Raw genomic sequence first — 22,814 nt, 5'->3', positions numbered from 1 at the left:
CAGAAGATATTTCAAGGCTTCATTTAAACAAGAGAAAAAAACTTCTCAGGATTTAGATGATAACAATTTGCATGCTGTTCCAACTTTGACCAGCGGCAGATTGTGCTCCACACCAGACAAAAATACTTTGTTTTTTTAACCATTTACTGACACTGGGGCTCTGTTAACACATTACACTGGCTTCGAGCATGCAAACAAACTGGAGGGCTAGCGAATGGTGAAGAAACATCCTCAGAATTTTATTAAAAGTTTATTTTTTTGATTAATATATTAAAAAATGTGTCACCTTTAATGTTCTTTCTTTATTTCTTGTTATTTCTATCTCTGCATTTCTCTCTCTCTCTCTGAGAGTATGAATGGTTCAAATTGCCTAATGATGCATGTGGACAGTAATATATCTGGAAGATATCTGTAATTACTTGTGATCACTGAGCTTCCATTAGCATGAGAGCTTCAAGCAGGAATTAAACTCTGTTCACACTAACTGCACTTGCCACTGTCCAATAAGAAACGATATATTAAACAAGAATATATTAAATCTTACACTGCATTTGACTGATGTATGGTTGAAGTTTAATAGTTTTTTTTAGCGCTCAGTGACCTCAAAATTATAAATGCACATCTTCATGTTAGCAAGCATTACTGGCTAGATGTTAAACAGCAAACATCAGTGATAAGAGTGATCAGCTATTACCCAGTTTCCTTTAGTCAATGTCATTTTCACCTGCTTACTAGGCCTCCCCAAATGTCAGAGGACAAATATGAAAATGACTAAAACAAATTGATCAAGTCCCACTCCGGGTGACTGTCTGTGAGGAGTATGGTGTGTTCTCCCCTTGTCTGCATGGATTTCCTCCGGGTGTTCCGGTTTCCTCCCACGGTCCAAAAACACACATTGGTAGGTGGATTGGCGGCAAAAAAAAGTGTCCCTAGGTGTGAGTGAATGTGTGTGATTGAATGTGTATTGCACTGTGAAGGACTGGCGCCCACTCCAGGGTGTGTTCCACCTTGCGCCCAGTGATTCTGGGTATGCTCCACACCCACCACGACCCTGAACTGGATAAGCGGTTACAGACAATGAATGAATGAATGAATGAATGAAAGATAAAACAAATTGAAGCCAGACACTGCTTCTTTTCATAACTACACAATGTCACTAGCAGTACAATAAGATTTGAGGAGAACACTAATGGCCCTATCTTGCAGATTGATGGGTTAAAAAACACATAAGATGACCTGAAGGAGACCCACACAATCACAAAGAGAACACACCAAGTGTAAAATATTACCCTGTGTTGCTTTAGGTCTTCTTTGTTGGAGTTTATTTTAGTAAAAATCTTCTGTCTGCCTTTATCATGGAGTGAATTATTTTTGTTGCCATTTTTGTTTTATCCCCTTTCAACCTGGACTACAATAAACTCACATGTATTTCCTGCTGCTCTGCCCTTTTATTACAGTGCATAATGAGATATATAACGTTTTCAGCATTAAATCAAATGTTATCTGTCGCTATGAGAAATATATTGAAAATATATTGAATATTACATGCCCAGAAATTAATGATTGCACCTTTAATGCCAGTTGATTCACCATCTTTTCAAATCAGTTTGACATCTGTTGCTTAATCTTTTATTATGCTGGTAATTTCTCATCAATGCAGACAGACTTTCTTGGTGTCCCATTGGCATGTGAAGGATGTGTGAAATGTCATGAGTTTTTGAATATTAAAGCTGTGATGGAGGTTGCGTTTTGATTGAACTAGCCCGTCCAAACGGAGGTGCTGCTGTTTGTCATTTCTGACAGCGCTAACAGGCTTTCAGATGCTAATGCTGCTCTCAGATTAATATATTAGTGAAAAACATTCTCCCCTCCAGTGACATGTTTCATTGGCCTGTAATTGCTTCAGAGGCTTTTTTATTTCTATCCAGCATATCGAGGGATGAATAAAAAAAATATGAGCAGAAACAATAGTCCTCAAACTCCTTTCATGGATACAGTCAGAAAACTGGAACCATGGGATAACTGTATTAATATTTTTTATATTTATTATAAATCTACACTGACCGATCACTGGATTAGGTATCTATGCTCATTGTCCATTTTCTCAGCTCCACTGACCATATCGGAGCACTTTGTAGTTCTACAATTTCTCAGCATAAATTCTTATCCCCATTTCACTCTGCTATTCAATGGGCAGGACCACCATGGAGCAAGTATGATTTGGGTGGTGGATTATTCTCAGTGCTGCAGTGACAATGATGTGGATGTTGATGAGGTTTCACCTTTCAAAAATGTTTTTTAGACAGCTGCCATGTCTTTTTTAAAAGTCTTATCATTGTTGGTTGGGAACCTTCTTTTAAGCTAAAGCACTAGCATATATAACATATGTCTGCAGTAACATAACTCTGTAGCCCGTAGCTTGAAAACAGAATCAGCTCCACTGTAACTGTGTAAAACTAGCCCTTAATAAAATCAGTTAGTGGACCAGGTGGACCAGGTGGACCAGGGCTGACCACTGCATTAGCTTTAGCAAGTGAACAGTAGATTCAAACAGCTACAAACACTACAAACAGCAGAAACATAGCCAGGATCTGATTACTCTAGACACTGGAGGTTGGACAAGTTTACTGTGTCCTGATACATATTGGAGTTCTTGACTTAACTGTGCTGTGTGATACCTTTTTAAGCCAAACACTTGTTCTTCTCTGGCCTAATGTTTACAGCAGTTTAACATGGGACAAATTATCTATTTCATATCATATTTCATTTCAGTATTTTATATCTATCCCGTGTCTGTATCATGCAGACTTTACATAATGCCCATATAAGGAGCTCCATGTCTAACGCACTTTTCTCCACGAGAGAAATGAATGCAGTTTACATAAAATAGCTGCTGTCGCATCCTGCCGTAAACAAAGACATCACAAACTCTGTCATTTATAACGTGATTACATATATTTCTCCTCCAATTGTTACTGGGTCCTGTGTATATTACAAAGTAGTTAGAGAGACATCAGAAGATTGTAAACCTCAAAACACCTCACACAAACCAACAACCTTTAACTAATTAGGTATTTAGCAGGTTTTGACCATTTCAGGCTGCATGTTGAGAAGAGTTTTAGTACTTACTTAGTAATGCTGAAATTTAAATGTAGATTTACTTTAATTTCTTTAACATTCCAGTTATGTTACGTTAACATTGCATACACAGTATTAGCTTTGATGCAGCCATATTCATATTCATTTAGGGTAACCAGACGTCCTCTTTTACCCGGACATGTCCTCTTTTTTAGACTTAAAAAAATGTCACCATCTCAGATCTGGTCACCCTATTTTCATTGGGCATTCAAAATACATTTTATCCTTTTCTGTGGAGATAATCCTGGATAATATAGTTCTGTATCAATTTGAATTTTATATTACAAACCCCATTTCCAGACAGGTTGGGACAATTCCTAAAAATGCAATAATAACTGAAATCTGTAATTGGTTAATTCATTTGAATAATTATTTATTTGACAAAAGGACAAAGAAAAACATTTCAGTGTGTTCAATGATGGAACTAATTGTATTTGTTCAATATAAACTAATTTAGAAATTGATGCCTGCATATTAAAAAAAAAAGTTTGGACAGTTTCATGTCTCTCACTGGGCCACATCATCTTTTCTTTTAATTACACTTTTTAATAATTTGTGTTTTCATTTTCAATCGAGGTTTCTTCTAGAATATCATCTGAGGGCTCGATGGTCACGTACATTCAGCAGCGGTTTTCACCCTTTGTTTTTGTGCTCTGGGATTTCCCTTGACCTGAGTTTTAACATTTTTATGTCTTGATGAAGAAAATTCTGTGCTACACTGAAAAACTGACAGAAAATTTCCTCACAAAGTTTGGCACAAAGTGGTGAACAACAACGCATCCTTGCGTTCTCATCCTTGCGCATCCTGGTCTTGATGGCCTCACCTGTTACCAGTTAAACTACAAAGTGTGGAACCTTCCAGTATTTCCAACTGATACTTGTAGAACTTTTTATCCTTATTTGGTCCCACTGACCATACAATAGAAATAACAGTAATAATAGAACATTAGTGTTTAGCCCAGTGTGGCTGGCACTCAAGGTAAGCTCAATGAAACCAACACTAGCACTGTAGTCTGTTTATTCTATGTTTTGAAAATCCAGACCTGACACAGCATCCTTCTCATTACGCAAAATGAATGGTGTCTTAAAAAACAGAACTTCCATTTTCCTCCTTAAAAGTGTTCCACCAATATTGGGCTGAATGGAACTGCTTTCATGCGATTCACACTTCAGATTCACGCCCTATCATCTTGTTAAATGGGCTTTCATTCAGGCGCGGCTTTTACGCCGCTCTCCTTGATATTTGGCAGCAGATTGTGAGGAACTGGCAGCCGTTCTCTGGTTGCCAGTAGTAACCACTTGGAGCCACTTGCCTCCTAAGTGTGTGTGGTAACGGTGTATCACAACTTTTGTGCCAAACGGCTCAGTATGACATCAGATTTACTGCCAAATACAACAAAGCAATGTCCAGATTTTATGCTGTTGGATACAGTGACATTGCAAATTTATTTATTTTTTCTTCCCTGAGCCAAATACCATATTTGACTCCTCTGGGACTAGTGTGTGGGCCATCTTATAAAATGTTTCAAATATCTCCTTCTCTGTTTGTATAAAACAGAGACTTATCTACTCTCCCTGAACTGATACTTACTGATGTACAGTTAGAACCCATCTGTTGATGCACAGTTTGCACTAGCCCTTCAACAGTAGTCAGTTACCGACCTCAGAGGGGTAGTTGGTAATTTGATGAGCAGGGTAGATGGGGGTGATTTATTGTAATGAACAGGGTAGAGGGGGGCTGGTATATTATAATGAACAGGGTAGAGGGGGACTGATTTATTGTAATGAACAGGGTAGAGGGGGGCTGGTATATTATAATGAACAGGGTAGAGGGGGACTGATTTATTGTAATGAACAGGGCAGAGGGGGGCTGGTATATTATAGTGAACAGGGTAGAGGGGGACTGATTTATTGTAATGAACAGGGCAGAGGGGGACTGATTTATTGTAATGAACAGGGTAGAGGGGGACTGATTTATTGTAATGAACAGGGTAGAAGGGGACTGATTTATTGTAATGAACAGGGTAGAGGGGGACTGATTTATTGTAATGAACAGGGTAGAGGGGGACTGATTTATTGTAATGAACAGGGCAGAGGGGGACTGATTTATTGTAATGAACAGGGTAGAGGGGGACTGATTTATTGTAATGAACAGGGTAGAGGGGGACTGATTTATTGTAATGAACAGGGCAGAGGGGGACTGATTTATTGTAATGAACAGGGTAGAGGGGGACTGATTTATTGTAATGAACAGGGCAGAGGGGGACTGATTTATTGTAATGAACAGGGTAGAGGGGGACTGATTTATTGTAATGAACAGGGTAGAGGGGGACTGATTTATTGTAATGAACAGGGTAGAGGGGGACTGATTTATTGTAAAAATTTATTGTAATGAACAGGGTAGAGGGGGACTGATTTATTGTAAAAATTTATTGTAATGAACAGGGTAGAGGGGGACTGATTTATTGTAATGAACAGGGCAGAGGGGGACTGATTTATTGTAATGAACAGGGTAGAGGGGGACTGATTTATTGTAATGAACAGGGCAGAGGGGGACTGATTTATTGTAATGAACAGGGTAGAGGGGGACTGATTTATTGTAATGAACAGGGTAGAGGGGGACTGATTTATTGTAATGAACAGGGTAGAGGGGGACTGATTTATTGTAATGAACAGGGTAGAAGGGGACTGATTTATTGTAATGAACAGGGTAGAGGGGGACTGGTATATTATAGTGAACAGGGTAGAGGGGGACTGATTTATTGTAATGAACAGGGCAGAGGGGGACTGGTATATTATAGTGAACAGGGTAGAGGGGGACTGATTTATTGTAATGAACAGGGTAGAGGGGGACTGATTTATTGTAATGAACAGGGTAGAGGGGGACTGATTTATTGTAATGAACAGGGTAGAGGGGGACTGATTTATTGTAATGAACAGGGTAGAGGGGGACTGATTTATTGTAATGAACAGGGTAGAAGGGGACTGATTTATTGTAATGAACAGGGTAGAGGGGGACTGATTTATTGTAATGAACAGGGTAGAAGGGGACTGGTATATTATAGTGAACAGGGTAGAGGGGGACTGATTTATTGTAATGAACAGGGCAGAGGGGGACTGGTATATTATAGTGAACAGGGTAGAGGGGGACTGATTTATTGTAATGAACAGGGCAGAGGGGGACTGGTATATTATAGTGAACAGGGTAGAGGGGGACTGATTTATTGTAATGAACAGGGTAGAGGGGGACTGATTTATTGTAATGAACAGGGTAGAGGGGGACTGATTTATTGTAATGAACAGGGTAGAGGGGGACTGATTTATTGTAATGAACAGGGTAGAAGGGGACTGATTTATTGTAATGAACAGGGTAGAGGGGGACTGGTATATTATAGTGAACAGGGTAGAGGGGGACTGATTTATTGTAATGAACAGGGCAGAGGGGGACTGGTATATTATAGTGAACAGGGTAGAGGGGGACTGATTTATTGTAATGAACAGGGTAGAGGGGGACTGATTTATTGTAATGAACAGGGTAGAGGGGGACTGATTTATTGTAATGAACAGGGCAGAGGGGGACTGGTATATTATAGTGAACAGGGTAGAGGGGGACTGATTTATTGTAATGAACAGGGTAGAGGGGGACTGATTTATTGTAATGAACAGGGTAGAGGGGGACTGGTATATTATAGTGAACAGGGTAGAGGGGGACTGATTTATTGTAATGAACAGGGCAGAGGGGGACTGGTATATTATAGTGAACAGGGTAGAGGGGGACTGATTTATTGTAATGAACAGGGCAGAGGGGGACTGGTATATTATAGTGAACAGGGTAGAGGGGGACTGATTTATTGTAATGAACAGGGTAGAGGGGGACTGATTTATTGTAATGAACAGGGTAGAGGGGGACTGGTATATTATAGTGAACAGGGTAGAGGGGGACTGATTTATTGTAATGAACAGGGTAGAAGGGGACTGATTTATTGTAATGAACAGGGTAGAGGGGGACTGGTATATTATAGTGAACAGGGTAGAGGGGGACTGATTTATTGTAATGAACAGGGCAGAGGGGGACTGGTATATTATAGTGAACAGGGTAGAGGGGGACTGATTTATTGTAATGAACAGGGTAGAGGGGGACTGATTTATTGTAATGAACAGGGTAGAGGGGGACTGATTTATTGTAATGAACAGGGTAGAGGGGGACTGATTTATTGTAATGAACAGGGTAGAGGGGGGCTGGTATATTATAGTGAACAGGGTAGAGGGGGACTGATTTATTGTAATGAACAGGGTAGAGGGGGACTGGTATATTATAGTGAACAGGGTAGAGGGGGACTGATTTATTGTAATGAACAGGGCAGAGGGGGACTGGTATATTATAGTGAACAGGGTAGAGGGGGACTGATTTATTGTAATGAACAGGGTAGAGGGGGGCTGGTATATTATAGTGAACAGGGTAGAGGGGGACTGATTTATTGTAATGAACAGGGTAGAGGGGGACTGGTATATTATAGTGAACAGGGTAGAGGGGGACTGGTATATTATAGTGAACAGGGTAGAGGGGGACTGATTTATTGTAATGAACAGGGCAGAGGGGGACTGGTATATTATAGTGAACAGGGTAGAGGGGGACTGATTTATTGTAATGAACAGGGTAGAGGGGGACTGATTTATTGTAATGAACAGGGTAGAGGGGGACTGATTTATTGTAATGAACAGGGTAGAGGGGGACTGGTATATTATAGTGAACAGGGTAGAGGGGGACTGATTTATTGTAATGAACAGGGCAGAGGGGGACTGGTATATTATAGTGAACAGGGTAGAGGGGGACTGATTTATTGTAATGAACAGGGTAGAGGGGGACTGATTTATTGTAATGAACAGGGTAGAGGGGGACTGATTTATTGTAATGAACAGGGTAGAGGGGGACTGATTTATTGTAATGAACAGGGTAGAGGGGGACTGATTTATTGTAATGAACAGGGCAGAGGGGGGCTGGTATATTATAGTGAACAGGGTAGAGGGGGACTGATTTATTGTAATGAACAGGGTAGAGGGGGACTGATTTATTGTAATGAACAGGGTAGAGGGGGACTGATTTATTGTAATGAACAGGGCAGAGGGGGACTGGTATATTATAGTGAACAGGGTAGAGGGGGACTGATTTATTGTAATGAACAGGGCAGAGGGGGACTGGTATATTATAGTGAACAGGGTAGAGGGGGACTGATTTATTGTAATGAACAGGGTAGAGGGGGACTGATTTATTGTAATGAACAGGGCAGAGGGGGACTGGTATATTATAGTGAACAGGGTAGAGGGGGACTGATTTATTGTAATGAACAGGGCAGAGGGGGGCTGGTATATTATAGTGAACAGGGTAGAGGGGGGCTGGTATATTATAATGAACAGGGTAGAGGGGGACTGATTTATTGTAATGAACAGGGTAGAGGGGGACTGATTTATTGTAATGAACAGGGTAGAGGGGGACTGATTTATTGTAATGAACAGGGTAGAGGGGGGCTGGTATATTATAATGAACAGGGTAGAGGGGGACTGATTTATTGTAATGAACAGGGCAGAGGGGGGCTGGTATATTATAGTGAACAGGGTAGAGGGGGACTGATTTATTGTAATGAACAGGGCAGAGGGGGACTGATTTATTGTAATGAACAGGGTAGAGGGGGACTGATTTATTGTAATGAACAGGGTAGAGGGGGACTGATTTATTGTAATGAACAGGGCAGAGGGGGGCTGGTATATTATAGTGAACAGGGTAGAGGGGGACTGATTTATTGTAATGAACAGGGCAGAGGGGGACTGATTTATTGTAATGAACAGGGTAGAGGGGGACTGATTTATTGTAATGAACAGGGTAGAGGGGGACTGATTTATTGTAATGAACAGGGCAGAGGGGGACTGATTTATTGTAGTGAACAGGGTAGAGGGGGACTGATTTATTGTAATGAACAGGGCAGAGGGGGACTGATTTATTGTAGTGAACAGGGTAGAGGGGGGCTGGTATATTATAGTGAACAGGGTAGAGGGGGACTGATTTATTGTAATGAACAGGGTAGAGGGGGACTGGTATATTATAATGAACAGGGTAGAAGGGGACTGATTTATTGTAATGAACAGGGTAGAGGGGGGCTGGTATATTATAATGAACAGGGTAGAGGGGGACTGATTTATTGTAATGAACAGGGTAGAGGGGGGCTGGTATATTATAGTGAACAGGGTAGAGGGGGACTGATTTATTGTAATGAACAGGGCAGAGGGGGACTGATTTATTGTAATGAACAGGGTAGAAGGGGACTGATTTATTGTAATGAACAGGGTAGAGGGGGGCTGGTATATTATAATGAACAGGGTAGAGGGGGACTGATTTATTGTAATGAACAGGGTAGAGGGGGACTGATTTATTGTAATGAACAGGGTAGAGGGGGGCTGGTATATTATAGTGAACAGGGTAGAGGGGGACTGATTTATTGTAATGAACAGGGTAGAGGGGGGCTGGTATATTATAATGAACAGGGTAGAGGGGGACTGATTTATTGTAATGAACAGGGTAGAGGGGGACTGATTTATTGTAATGAACAGGGTAGAGGGGGGCTGGTATATTATAGTGAACAGGGTAGAGGGGGACTGATTTATTGTAATGAACAGGGCAGAGGGGGGCTGGTATATTATAGTGAACAGGGTAGAGGGGGACTGATTTATTGTAATGAACAGGGCAGAGGGGGGCTGGTATATTATAATGAACAGGGTAGAAGGGGGCTGATTTATTGTAATGAACAGGGTAGAGGGGGGCTGGTATATTATAGTGAACAGGGTAGAAGGGGGCTGATTTATTGTAATGAACAGGGCAGAGGGGGACTGATTTATTGTAATGAACAGGGTAGAAGGGGACTGATTTATTGTAATGAACAGGGTAGAGGGGGGCTGGTATATTATAATGAACAGGGTAGAAGGGGACTGATTTATTGTAATGAACAGGGCAGAGGGGGGCTGGTATATTATAGTGAACAGGGTAGAAGGGGACTGATTTATTGTAATGAACAGGGCAGAGGGGGGCTGGTATATTATAGTGAACAGGGTAGAGGGGGACTGATTTATTGTAATGAACAGGGCAGAGGGGGGCTGGTATATTATAGTGAACAGGGTAGAGGGGGACTGATTTATTGTAATGAACAGGGTAGAGGGGGGCTGGTATATTATAATGAACAGGGTAGAAGGGGACTGATTTATTGTAATGAACAGGGTAGAGGGGGACTGATTTATTGTAATGAACAGGGTAGAGGGGGGCTGGTATATTATAGTGAACAGGGTAGAGGGGGACTGATTTATTGTAATGAACAGGGCAGAGGGGGACTGATTTATTGTAATGAACAGGGTAGAGGGGGACTGGTATATTATAGTGAACAGGGTAGAGGGGGACTGATTTATTGTAATGAACAGGGCAGAGGGGGACTGATTTATTGTAATGAACAGGGTAGAGGGGGGCTGGTATATTATAGTGAACAGGGTAGAGGGGGACTGATTTATTGTAATGAACAGGGCAGAGGGGGACTGATTTATTGTAATGAACAGGGTAGAGGGGGGCTGGTATATTATAGTGAACAGGGTAGAGGGGGACTGATTTATTGTAATGAACAGGGCAGAGGGGGACTGATTTATTGTAATGAACAGGGTAGAGGGGGACTGATTTATTGTAATGAACAGGGTAGAGGGGGGCTGGTATATTATAGTGAACAGGGTAGAGGGGGACTGATTTATTGTAATGAACAGGGCAGAGGGGGACTGATTTATTGTAATGAACAGGGTAGAAGGGGACTGATTTATTGTAATGAACAGGGTAGAGGGGGGCTGGTATATTATAATGAACAGGGTAGAGGGGGACTGATTTATTGTAATGAACAGGGTAGAGGGGGACTGATTTATTGTAATGAACAGGGTAGAGGGGGGCTGGTATATTATAGTGAACAGGGTAGAGGGGGACTGATTTATTGTAATGAACAGGGTAGAGGGGGGCTGGTATATTATAATGAACAGGGTAGAGGGGGACTGATTTATTGTAATGAACAGGGTAGAGGGGGACTGATTTATTGTAATGAACAGGGTAGAGGGGGGCTGGTATATTATAGTGAACAGGGTAGAGGGGGACTGATTTATTGTAATGAACAGGGCAGAGGGGGGCTGGTATATTATAGTGAACAGGGTAGAGGGGGACTGATTTATTGTAATGAACAGGGCAGAGGGGGGCTGGTATATTATAATGAACAGGGTAGAAGGGGGCTGATTTATTGTAATGAACAGGGTAGAGGGGGGCTGGTATATTATAGTGAACAGGGTAGAAGGGGGCTGATTTATTGTAATGAACAGGGCAGAGGGGGACTGATTTATTGTAATGAACAGGGTAGAAGGGGACTGATTTATTGTAATGAACAGGGTAGAGGGGGGCTGGTATATTATAATGAACAGGGTAGAAGGGGGCTGATTTATTGTAATGAACAGGGTAGAGGGGGGCTGGTATATTATAGTGAACAGGGCAGAGGGGGACTGATTTATTGTAATGAACAGGGCAGAGGGGGACTGATTTATTGTAATGAACAGGGTAGAGGGGGGCTGGTATATTATAGTGAACAGGGCAGAGGGGGACTGATTTATTGTAATGAACAGGGTAGAGGGGGACTGATTTATTGTAATGAACAGGGCAGAGGGGGACTGATTTATTGTAATGAACAGGGTAGAGGGGGGCTGGTATATTATAGTGAACAGGGCAGAGGGGGACTGATTTATTGTAATGAACAGGGTAGAGGGGGACTGATTTATTGTAATGAACAGGGTAGAGGGGGGCTGGTATATTATAGTGAACAGGGTAGAGGGGGACTGATTTATTGTAATGAACAGGGCAGAGGGGGACTGATTTATTGTAATGAACAGGGTAGAAGGGGACTGATTTATTGTAATGAACAGGGTAGAGGGGGGCTGGTATATTATAATGAACAGGGTAGAGGGGGGCTGGTATATTATAATGAACAGGGTAGAAGGGGGCTGATTTATTGTAATGAACAGGGCAGAGGGGGGCTGGTATATTATAGTGAACAGGGTAGAGGGGGACTGATTTATTGTAATGAACAGGGCAGAGGGGGGCTGATTTATTGTAATGAACAGGGTAGAGGGGGGCTGGTATATTATAATGAACAGGGTAGAAGGGGACTGATTTATTGTAATGAACAGGGTAGAGGGGGGCTGGTATATTATAATGAACAGGGTAGAAGGGGGCTGATTTATTGTAATGAACAGGGTAGAGGGGGGCTGGTATATTATAGTGAACAGGGTAGAGGGGGACTGATTTATTGTAATGAACAGGGCAGAGGGGGACTGATTTATTGTAATGAACAGGGTAGAAGGGGACTGATTTATTGTAATGAACAGGGTAGAGGGGGGCTGGTATATTATAATGAACAGGGTAGAGGGGGACTGATTTATTGTAATGAACAGGGTAGAGGGGGACTGATTTATTGTAATGAACAGGGTAGAGGGGGGCTGGTATATTATAGTGAACAGGGTAGAGGGGGACTGATTTATTGTAATGAACAGGGTAGAGGGGGGCTGGTATATTATAATGAACAGGGTAGAGGGGGACTGATTTATTGTAATGAACAGGGTAGAGGGGGACTGATTTATTGTAATGAACAGGGTAGAGGGGGGCTGGTATATTATAGTGAACAGGGTAGAGGGGGACTGATTTATTGTAATGAACAGGGCAGAGGGGGGCTGGTATATTATAGTGAACAGGGTAGAGGGGGACTGATTTATTGTAATGAACAGGGCAGAGGGGGGCTGATTTATTGTAATGAACAGGGTAGAGGGGGGCTGATTTATTGTAATGAACAGGGTAGAGGGGGGCTGGTATATTATAATGAACAGGGTAGAAGGGGACTGATTTATTGTAATGAACAGGGTAGAGGGGGGCTGGTATATTATAATGAACAGGGTAGAAGGGGGCTGATTTATTGTAATGAACAGGGTAGAGGGGGGCTGGTATATTATAGTGAACAGGGTAGAAGGGGGCTGATTTATTGTAATGAACAGGGTAGAGGGGGGCTGGTATATTATAGTGAACAGGGTAGAAGGGGGCTGATTTATTGTGTAGCAAAAGATCTACACAGTAAAGCTGTAAGGCTGTTTCCAAAAAAGTGGCAAGTGAGAAGAACAAAAAAAAGGATGTTTCTCATAAAGTGGCCTGCTGATGAATATTAAATGGGAGAGTTTCTAATAACGTGACCAGTGAGTTTATTTTCTTTTAAATATTCAGTTTCATAGTATGTGCAAGCACTCGAGGTACCTACAAGTAGGACCAGCAGGGGGCGTAAAAGAGCGCTATTTTCATTCAATGGGTTTAATATTTACTATTTCCACCCGTTCTCCGCTATGCCCCGCGTCTTCTGTGCTGAGATTGGCTAGTAGATTTTGTTCTCAAGCAATATTTTTTGTAGTATTCTAAAGCCACGCCTCTCCTACGTTGGGATTGGCAGTCCTCCGTCTTGGAGCGCAAAAGCCCCGCCTCTTTTACGCTGCAGCACAGCAGGTGAAGAGAAAAGAATGTTCTAGAAGATATTCTAGAAGCATCCTCGAACACATACAACTGTTCTAGGACATTCTGAAAACACAAAGCGTTCAAGCACAACGAAGCACAGATGAGTGTGTGTTAACTAGTTATAAGATATAAGAGGAGGAGCTTGTCGCAAAAACGGGTGGGGGAAAAAAAACATAACGTGACTGAAGCAGCTGACTGACGGTCCGCTCGGTTTCCTCAAATTTAGAAACGCACGAGTGAGAGTGTGTATGTGTGTGGGGGGTGAGTGAGAGGGAAACTGTGAGGAAAAAGGGGAGCACGGAGGTTGTAACGAAGCGTCTGCTGGAGAAATGTGTGCACGCACGACAGGATAAAATCATAAAAAACACGTCTACGTGGGAGATATTTCAATACAGCTCGAGAGTACGCTGGATATCCCCTGAGTTCAGTCGTCGTGCCGCCAGAAACCGCCAGGAAAAACCGTCGACGTCGAGTAAACGTGAATTATATTCACGCGTAAAAACGCGCGCCCAGCACTGGACCGGTGTAACACTCGGTAGAGCAGAAGTGAGTAACGTTACAACATTGTTTTCGTTGGCGTCGGATTAACAGCAGCACTCTTCCACAGGAGAACCGCTTTTGCCGGGACTTCTCAGCGCGGGAACTCCCCTTCCTCCACAATTCACCGTTTCACCGAAGAGAAGGAGGACACGAAGTCGTGCCGACAAAATGCCACTTGCTCAGCTCGCGGAGCCATGGCCCAAAATGGAGCTGGTGCAGCTGGAGACAGAGGTGAGGTCACTCTACTAAAGTAAAACTCCCGTTAGTGACCCGTCTTTTCATATCAGTAAGGGTAAACCCATGGTGTTGACCTTTGTATTGAAGTCAGAATCACACCAGTGACCTGTCTGATCTCAGTGTTAATGTACAGCTCATTAATAACGACTTCTCTATTAGTAGCACTGGCATACAACTCCTGTTCATGACCCGTCTGATCTCAGTGCGAATGGAAACCGCATTATTGACTTGTCTGATCAATCTACGGTCATTCATCTCACATTAATGACCTCTCTGGTCACCCTGCTGAGTACAAGTCACATTTATGACCACAGCGATAAAGCATTAAAGTACAAGCCACACAAATGAGCTGTCTGATCTCAATGCTAATGTAAAACTTTGTGACTTTTATAACACGAATGTGCAGCATTGATGATGAGACTGTTGATGCTACTGTCATACAGCTCACGTTAATGACTGGCTTTGATTGTACTTATGAAATGCCTATGGCATTAAAGGTAGTCCTACAGATTACCTGTCTGATCTCAGTGCTTCTATAAAACTCATTTTAAGACTTAACTGAGCATATTGCTGACACACAACTCATTTCAATGACCACGACTCTGAGTGTCACACCAATGGCTTGGCTGATCTGTGTTAAGTTAAAACTCAGATTGATGGCCTGTCTGATTTGCGTATTCTGATGTCTGTGTTGAAATAAAGCTCAAAATTGTGTCTGAAAACACTGCTGTCATATAACTGACATTAACCACATGTCTGACCACACTGCGGACATACACCTCTCATTAAAGGAACACTAGGTAGTATTATTATTGTAAAATTATAGCTTCAAAATTATTGTGATACACCAATGACCTGTAATAGGGAGAACGGAGCCTATGATGTAGCTAATCTGGAAACAACAATGTCATGTACATTTTAATGGAACACTTGGTAGTATTTTTACCTTGAAATTATAGTTTCAACATCATTGTAATGCTTCACCTACGTGTAATAGACAGAATAGAGCCTCTAACATTGCTACTCTGGGCTCAGCGCTACAGAAACTGCACTATGTAACTTTGGAGGAGGGTAGGAAACCACTACCCCATCTCGTTAATTTCAGGACAGTGCTGTGAAAGTCAGTTCTATAGGGGGAGCCTAGGAGTAAAAATACCATGTCGCAGCTAGCTTTCATACAACTCACATTAATGACTTGTCTTCATCACACTACGGACCAAAACTCATCATTACTGACCACAGAGTTAAAAGTAAAAATCGGTTAAAATGGAACATTCATATTGTCTGTCACAGTACTAAAGTAAAAGTCACGTTATTGACGTCTGATCACACCATTCATTCATTTATTCATTGTCTGAGCTGCTTATCCAAGTTCTTTAATGTCAGTGTTCTTCAATGTGCTATTATTTGTCATTGTACAATGTACAACAAAATGGGTCTTCTGCTTTTAACCTATCTGTGGCAGTGAACACACGCACTAGGGGCTGTGAACACACCCAGAGGAGGGGGCAGCCATCCCTGGTGCCCGGGGAGCAGTTGTGGGTTCAGTGCCTTGCTCAAGGGCACTTAAGCCATGGATGTTACTGTCGGCATTCGGGTTTGAACCGGCAACCTTCTGGTACCCAGCCACGGCTGCCCACACGCTGTTCTGTAGCTTACCCAGAATCACTGGGCACAAGGAGGGATCACACCCACCCACACACACACACCCCTAGGGACACTTTTCTGAGTAGACAATCCACCTACCAATGTTTGTTTTTTGGACTGTGGGAGGAAACCAGGACACACGGACATGTGGAGAACATACCAAACTCCTCACAGACAGTCACACGGAGCAGGACCCTGGCGCTCTGTGATAACAACACTACATGTTGTGGTCCTGTGCTGCCTGATCACACCACTAGAGTGAAAATAACACTCATGTAAAAGTCTGACTAATGCACTGCAACTCGCACTGATGACCTCTCTGATTACACCACAGACATGAGACGTACACTAATGGACTTGTTTAATTCTCTTTAATGGACTGTCTAAGCATGATTCTAAAGAAATGTACACTAATGAGCAGAGTCCACAAACGAATGGACCGTCTGATCATCCTAGTACAGTAAAGCTTAATCTGACTTGTGAAGTCCATGTCCTATCTTATTCCACCAAAGTTAAACTTGCAGCAATGGCCAGTGCGGTCAAATCACTAAGGCAACACTCTCACTAGCGAGTTATCTAATCGCATCAGTAAAGTAAAGCTCACAACGACCTGCCCGATTACAATAGTGAAGTAGGCTATATCAAGTTAGCTTTAATCAGGTGTGTGATTGCATTAAATAGTCACACTAATTGTGAAGCTGCTGAAGTACAGGTCTAATGACCTCTCTGATCACATCTCTAAAGTATAGTTATTCCTTTCCCCATCATATTTACAATATATCTTAAATTGGACGTTTTTGTTTTTATGGAAGTTGCAGTGACAGTGAAGGCCAGCGATGGATGCAGAAAAAAACTCATCTGTTTGCAAGATGCTGTGGTCAAATTATCCACTAGGATCCAACAACACAGCACTTTTACCGTCTATGTACAGCCATTTTCAGAATGATTCGGTTTCAGCTCCTGTTGAGAATGAGCCTCTGTTTACGTCAGACACCCAACGGTGAGGAGCAAGGAGCAGAAAAGCTGTTTCAATCACACATTTTCTTTCTTTTTTCTTTTTCTAGTCGTTATTTGAGGACTTGTGCATCCAGCACTATGTAATAGATTGTAGTTTTTCATAGTTTTACTGTTTGTGTCCACCACTGTTCTGCTGTACGCACCTGTGTTTATTTCTGTGCTCTGTTCTCATTGAGCGAGTTTTAGGGAGTCGTTCAGCTTTGAGTTGGTAGAGATTTTACACCATATGACTATGTCCAAAGTGGTGTCAATATGCTTCGACTTGTCTGAAACATGATTTCGAGGCAAATAAATTCAAATTGGGCTAAAAGTCATGTAAGCTTAAGGCATGCCAAAGAACACTGACTTCATTCAAGCAACTACAAAGAAGCACGCTAACTCGGGTCAGCAGCAATCCTTAGAAAGTGCATTTCACAGTCGTGACAAATATCCTAATGACAGTGTAAAAAGCTGTTCAGTCAGTAAAGACTGTCTTCCTACATGTACTTGTTACTGCATTGTGGACATTTTTCAAGGCTCTGAAATGTAACATTTTTTAATGTATAGTTAATAAAGAAGTAAATGTTCATTCAACCATATTTCATTAGTGATGCAGAACACTGCTTTAACAAAAAATCTAAGTACAGCAATATAAATATCTGGATTTGTAGGCACCTGTTTAGTAGTTAAGATAGATAGAGTTGGTATCGGTACTCTGTATCTGCAGATAATTGAACATGAAATATCGATATCAGAAGGGGAAAAGTTGTATCGGTGCATCCCTAGTGAGGAACCAGGACAAATCTGAAGTGCTGACTGGGTAATTTTGTAGTTTGCAAGTTGGTAGGCTCCAGATCCTCAAATTTAATGTGCACAAGCTACTTTTATCTTGACCTACATATAGCCTATGACCAAATGCTAAACAAGTTTTACAACAAGGTACTGTACACATCCCATTAAAATTAACAACGAAATAAATAAAAACAGATGACTTCTCTGATGTGAAAGGAGGGCCAAAAAGTTTAACTTAACAAACCACATAATTACATGTCTGATTATACCATGAATGTTTATGCTCACACTACTGACCTGTCTGAACATATCACAGATATTAATGTCACACTGACAAACTGACCAGAGCAACAGTTTGATCTCACCATTGAAATAAGATTCTAAGTAATATCCTGAGCCTAATTACACCAGCAATGTATAACTCTGACTGCTAATCTGTGCCTGATTTTATTATTATTATTATTATTTTTATTTTTTAACCTGGTGGAATGCAGACCCTTTATTATTTTGGTGTCTGAGTTTGTCTAATGTAGGCTGTTCCAGGCACATTTTTGCTTCTGAATCTGTCTTTGAACATTAGTTTGAATTTGATTGCTCATGCTATCATTTTCAGTGAGTTATGCTAGCCCAAAGAAGCTGCATGTTCCATCAGGTTTTGGGCTTTTGTGCAGCTTTACTTTGGCCATGCCTCTACAGAGCCCATTACATATGGAACCATTAAGATGTTGCAACCATGAGGCATGTATCAGCTTGAATTCAGCAGTTGTCAGCAGTTCATAAGCTTGACTTTCAGAGCCAGCAGCAACAGTGTGCACATTTCATGGAAACCTAAAATGGAATTTAAACAATTCTAGCTAAATTTGTTTTCTGCTCATACAGCTGCTTATCTCACAAAGAACACAAAGGGCAGTTCAGTGGTGCAACAGGTAGTGTCACTCTAACAAAGCTCCAGGGTTCTTTTGTGCTTTGGGTTTATTCCCCACCGTGGGTCAATGTGAGTCATTTAGTATGTTGTCCCTGTAGTTGCATGGGTTTCCTCTAGGTGCTCTAGTTCCCTCCCACAGTACAAAAGCACACATTGATAGGCAGATTGGCTGTGTGAAATTGCCCATAGGTGTGCTCTTAGTCTTTGTTCACACTGCTGGGCCAGTCAGATATTTTTCTTAAATCGGATTGATAGATGGACTATCCATGTAGATGAACTGTTCACATTGTAAGTTACAGGTGACCAAATCTGAGGCTGAAGTAGCATGCTGGTGTAGCCATGTTGGTTGTCATAGTAACAATGCAGACATGACTAACACACAAAGTCCAATTTGACTGGTCAATCAGGGTTGCAAGTGCAGATCAGATTTAAAAAACAGAAAATCAGATTTGAAACCATGTACAATTAGGGGTTTGAACATTGTCCAGATTTCAAGGGGTGTTGCAATTCAGACTGCAGAAGATTGAGGCTAATTTATCTGGAAAGATGAACTGAAACCTGCTGTCTTGTCCACAGCCCTCTGTGTATTAGCAAGATTTGAGCAGGGAGATCGCTACATCATGCAGGGCTTTAACATGCGAGGACTAAAGTTATTTAATAGACTTAACAGTTTTACCCTCTGCAATTTCTTTTCAAATGCCCAACTGTTGTTCTCAGTTCCATTTGTGTGGCTAGTGATTTCTTCACTGATATGCCAATGAAACAATAGGTTGAAATGATTTGTGATTCCAGTGTTGGGAATTCAGGGTATATACAATTATTTCATGTTATATGATTTGGTTAGTGATTCAACAATGCTATGTTTGAAGCATATGTTCTGAACCCTCAATAGCTACTTGGATTTTTGCCCAGTGCTGTTCCAGCAGCTGTACTACCACACTTTACACAGCTTGCTGGTTTGTGTGGGGGATTTTGGTGAGGTCTCTAGTCTTTTGATGATTGTGACATGCACAGAACTGTTAGCCTGTTAACATGTCCCACATTTCAACTTGATACTGACCATTTAATTTGGAGTTTTCACAGACATTCACTGGAAAATATTATAGCTTTGGAATTTTTTTGTTTACCTTAGGGAGTGATAGCAATGAAAATAGCAGTCATTTTTTCCACAGTGTAATCTGCTGAGAGATTTTACTGAGGTTTCTTATGTGCTTTATGTTAACAACAGAATGGGATCTGTAGGGATCTAGAGAACCTAAAACACCCCCATGCTTCCTGTTGTGTATTATAACCTGACAGAAACACTGTGGAGCATATGCGCATTGTATAATTTAAAATCATTTTGTTGCTACATCAGCAACGTTATTTTCCATGGTAAGCTACGTTATTCATGGCACATTGTTGAAGCCTTGTCTTCACATTATGGATAAAACCAGTCCAAAAGCTTTGAAATTTTGGCAACATTTCTTATACTTAGCTTTTCTTATTTCATTTGATAATGAGAGAGAAGGCCATAGAAGTGACATGCTGCAAAAAAAAAAAAAAAGCTAAAGAAGTGTGCTGTTTTGTTGGTATTGCATTTCTTCTGTTTCACAGGGGAGCTTAGGATAAAAAAGGTCCAAAACAGCTGTATTGTATTAGTATTTAACATGTGAGAAATACTCTCTCAGTGGGAGTGATGGAGACTCAGGGTCTGAATAACGTGTTTGATGTGTCAGGTGTCAGTTTAAAGATCATCAGTCTTTTTCTATTGTACTTCCTATTCCCACAAAATCAGAGGAGCTAGTCTAGGATGTGTTTAATCTTAGTAGTTTTGGTTTGTTGCTCTTTTGTGCACCTCATTAGAACAACGCTGAGCAGTACCATTTTGAACATTTATTTTAAAGGAACAAGAGAGTGCATGGTTTATTGCTCTAGAATATCACACAAATAGCATAAAATGTACTCCATTATGGCAGAGATCAATATGGCTCCGAGTGCCTGTATATAGTTGATTATTGTACATAATATAATCTGCCTTGTGTGCTTTTTTCACTTTAGTACATAGCTGGTTGGTGTGAATGATGGAAATAACTTCATTATACATTGTTTACAAATGGACAATTATATAAGCTCAAAATTTAATTAAAATGAAAAATTTCTACATGAAGACACATTATAAGCTAGGGCTGTTTTTTCCTTCTCCTGTAAAGTTACAATATGAGGTTTTGTTCCGATACAGGCTCACATCTACTTTGTATCACTCCTTTGTGTTGCTCTTTGTGTCTTTCATACACACTTACTCAGTTGTAAACTGATTGAAAGTGACACAGTGACTGATGGCTCTCTGACGTGTGTGTGTGTGTGTAATGGGGCCAGATTCCCCTGTTATTCTTGTAGTCCATCTCCTGGGCTTTTTATTAAATAAGGCCACTCTTTTCTTGATCAGTCTCTGTGGACAGATTCCTTCAGCCTGACCTCGGCTTGATCCCAAATGAACCTTTTTTGAAGGCATGCTGCTTAACCCATGTACTGCAGTAATGGAACTGGTGCTCTGGGGATTGCAGTGATTCCTTACTCTGTGTGTGTGTGTGTTTGTGTCCTTGTTTTTCAGTCTTAGAGGAAAGAGTTGAACGTTTTGGAGTCTGGTAGATGGTAGTGCAGAAACAGAATAAATGCCAATAGATAAATTAATAAATTAATTGATACATTTTTTTTATTGTGATTCCAGTCACTGAAGCAGTTTATAACACATGTTGTTTGTAACATGCTACAACATTGGTCCTCAAATTCTGTATCACTGGTGTACCACTGGTGGTATGCAACACTGTAATTGAGGGAATGACATTCCCCAGAAATCCATGTAACGAAACTCACAGGTTTAGCTACTTATTGTCTGGATGTAAGCAAAGGAGACAGACGTGACTTTATTACAAAACGGCAGAGACTAAGCATGGGAACATACAGAAAAATACTCCTGAACCAAGAAGGGCAAAGTTCAGAGGCAAAAATAGGGAGAAACAAAGCAAGAATTTGGTACACATGAAGAAAACAGAAGAAAATGCTCCATAAAAGAATAAAACCATGGCCATTCTTCACCTCATTTGAACCCTAAAACACCACTTAGCACTACAAGCGCTGCACCTCTTTGACCTGCTGATACAAGTGCTGAGTCACTATGAGCGTCTGCTCCAAGTGCTGTGCGGTTTTCACTTAAAGCACATAATTTATAAATATTACATTTTATTTATTTGTGTTCAAACCATTCAGTTCAGGCCTGTTTATTGGTTTTCTGTTTGTAATTTTTAGTAATTAGAAAAATTATTCCAGAATGGAGGAAGATCCAATGATGTATGTGTTTCTCTGATAAGACTCATAGGTGGTACTTGGAGGCGTTGGTTTGATAATGGGTGGTACTTGGTTTAAAACGTTTGAGGACCATTGAGCTATAGGAAATGGAGCGGGTCAGACAGCTTCAGTTGTCCCATAGGGGAAAAAAACCCAAATATAATGTTGTAGGTGAAGTTTCTCCATAGGGATCTTCCTAAAGGTTCACATTAGGGCAGCAACTAATGATTATTTTGATAATCGATTATTCTGTCGATTATTTTTTCGATTAATCGATTATTAATCGGATAAAAAGGAAGACAAACCAAATTTGGTTTCCTGTCTGTTGCTAGCATATTCAGGACACCATCAGTGAGAACAGCTGCTTGCTGTGGTGTGCAGATCTTCAAAACATAGTCAGCAATGCTGGGCTGTTTTCATCTGAGGTGAGAGAGAAAGTGTAGATATGAACATACATCTTTTTTAAGTAAATAACTACTGATCTAAAATGCAGACAACAATGCAGGCAAACTGAAATTACATAAATGGATATTGGGTGATGGTGCCATGTGCTGAGAATAAAAGGGAAACACACATGATCAGATATTGTTAAGATATTTAAGATTT

General features: G+C 41.1%; 1 protein-coding gene across 6 annotated transcripts in view; it reads left to right on the top strand.

Moving 5' to 3' along the window:
- Positions 1–13,824: 13,824 nt before the first annotated feature.
- Positions 13,825–22,814, top strand: part of rps6ka1 (ribosomal protein S6 kinase a, polypeptide 1) — a 90,020-nt gene continuing 81,030 nt past the window's right edge. For 5 of the 6 annotated variants that reach the window (XM_066672040.1, XM_066672030.1, XM_066672011.1 and 2 more), the window contains exon 1: positions 13,825–14,515. In XM_066672040.1, the coding sequence (XP_066528137.1) occupies positions 14,453–14,515 (63 nt within the window). In that variant the 5' untranslated portion in view covers positions 13,825–14,452. The remainder of the gene's footprint in view (positions 14,516–22,814) is intronic. The other variant, XM_066672003.1, reaches the window with a different exon arrangement.

Source organism: Hoplias malabaricus, chromosome 1, assembly GCF_029633855.1.
Source record: "Hoplias malabaricus isolate fHopMal1 chromosome 1, fHopMal1.hap1, whole genome shotgun sequence".
Lineage (NCBI taxonomy): Eukaryota > Metazoa > Chordata > Actinopteri > Characiformes > Erythrinidae > Hoplias > Hoplias malabaricus.
Note: the sequence above shows the minus strand (reverse complement) of the source record. Positions and strands in the feature narration are given on the sequence as shown.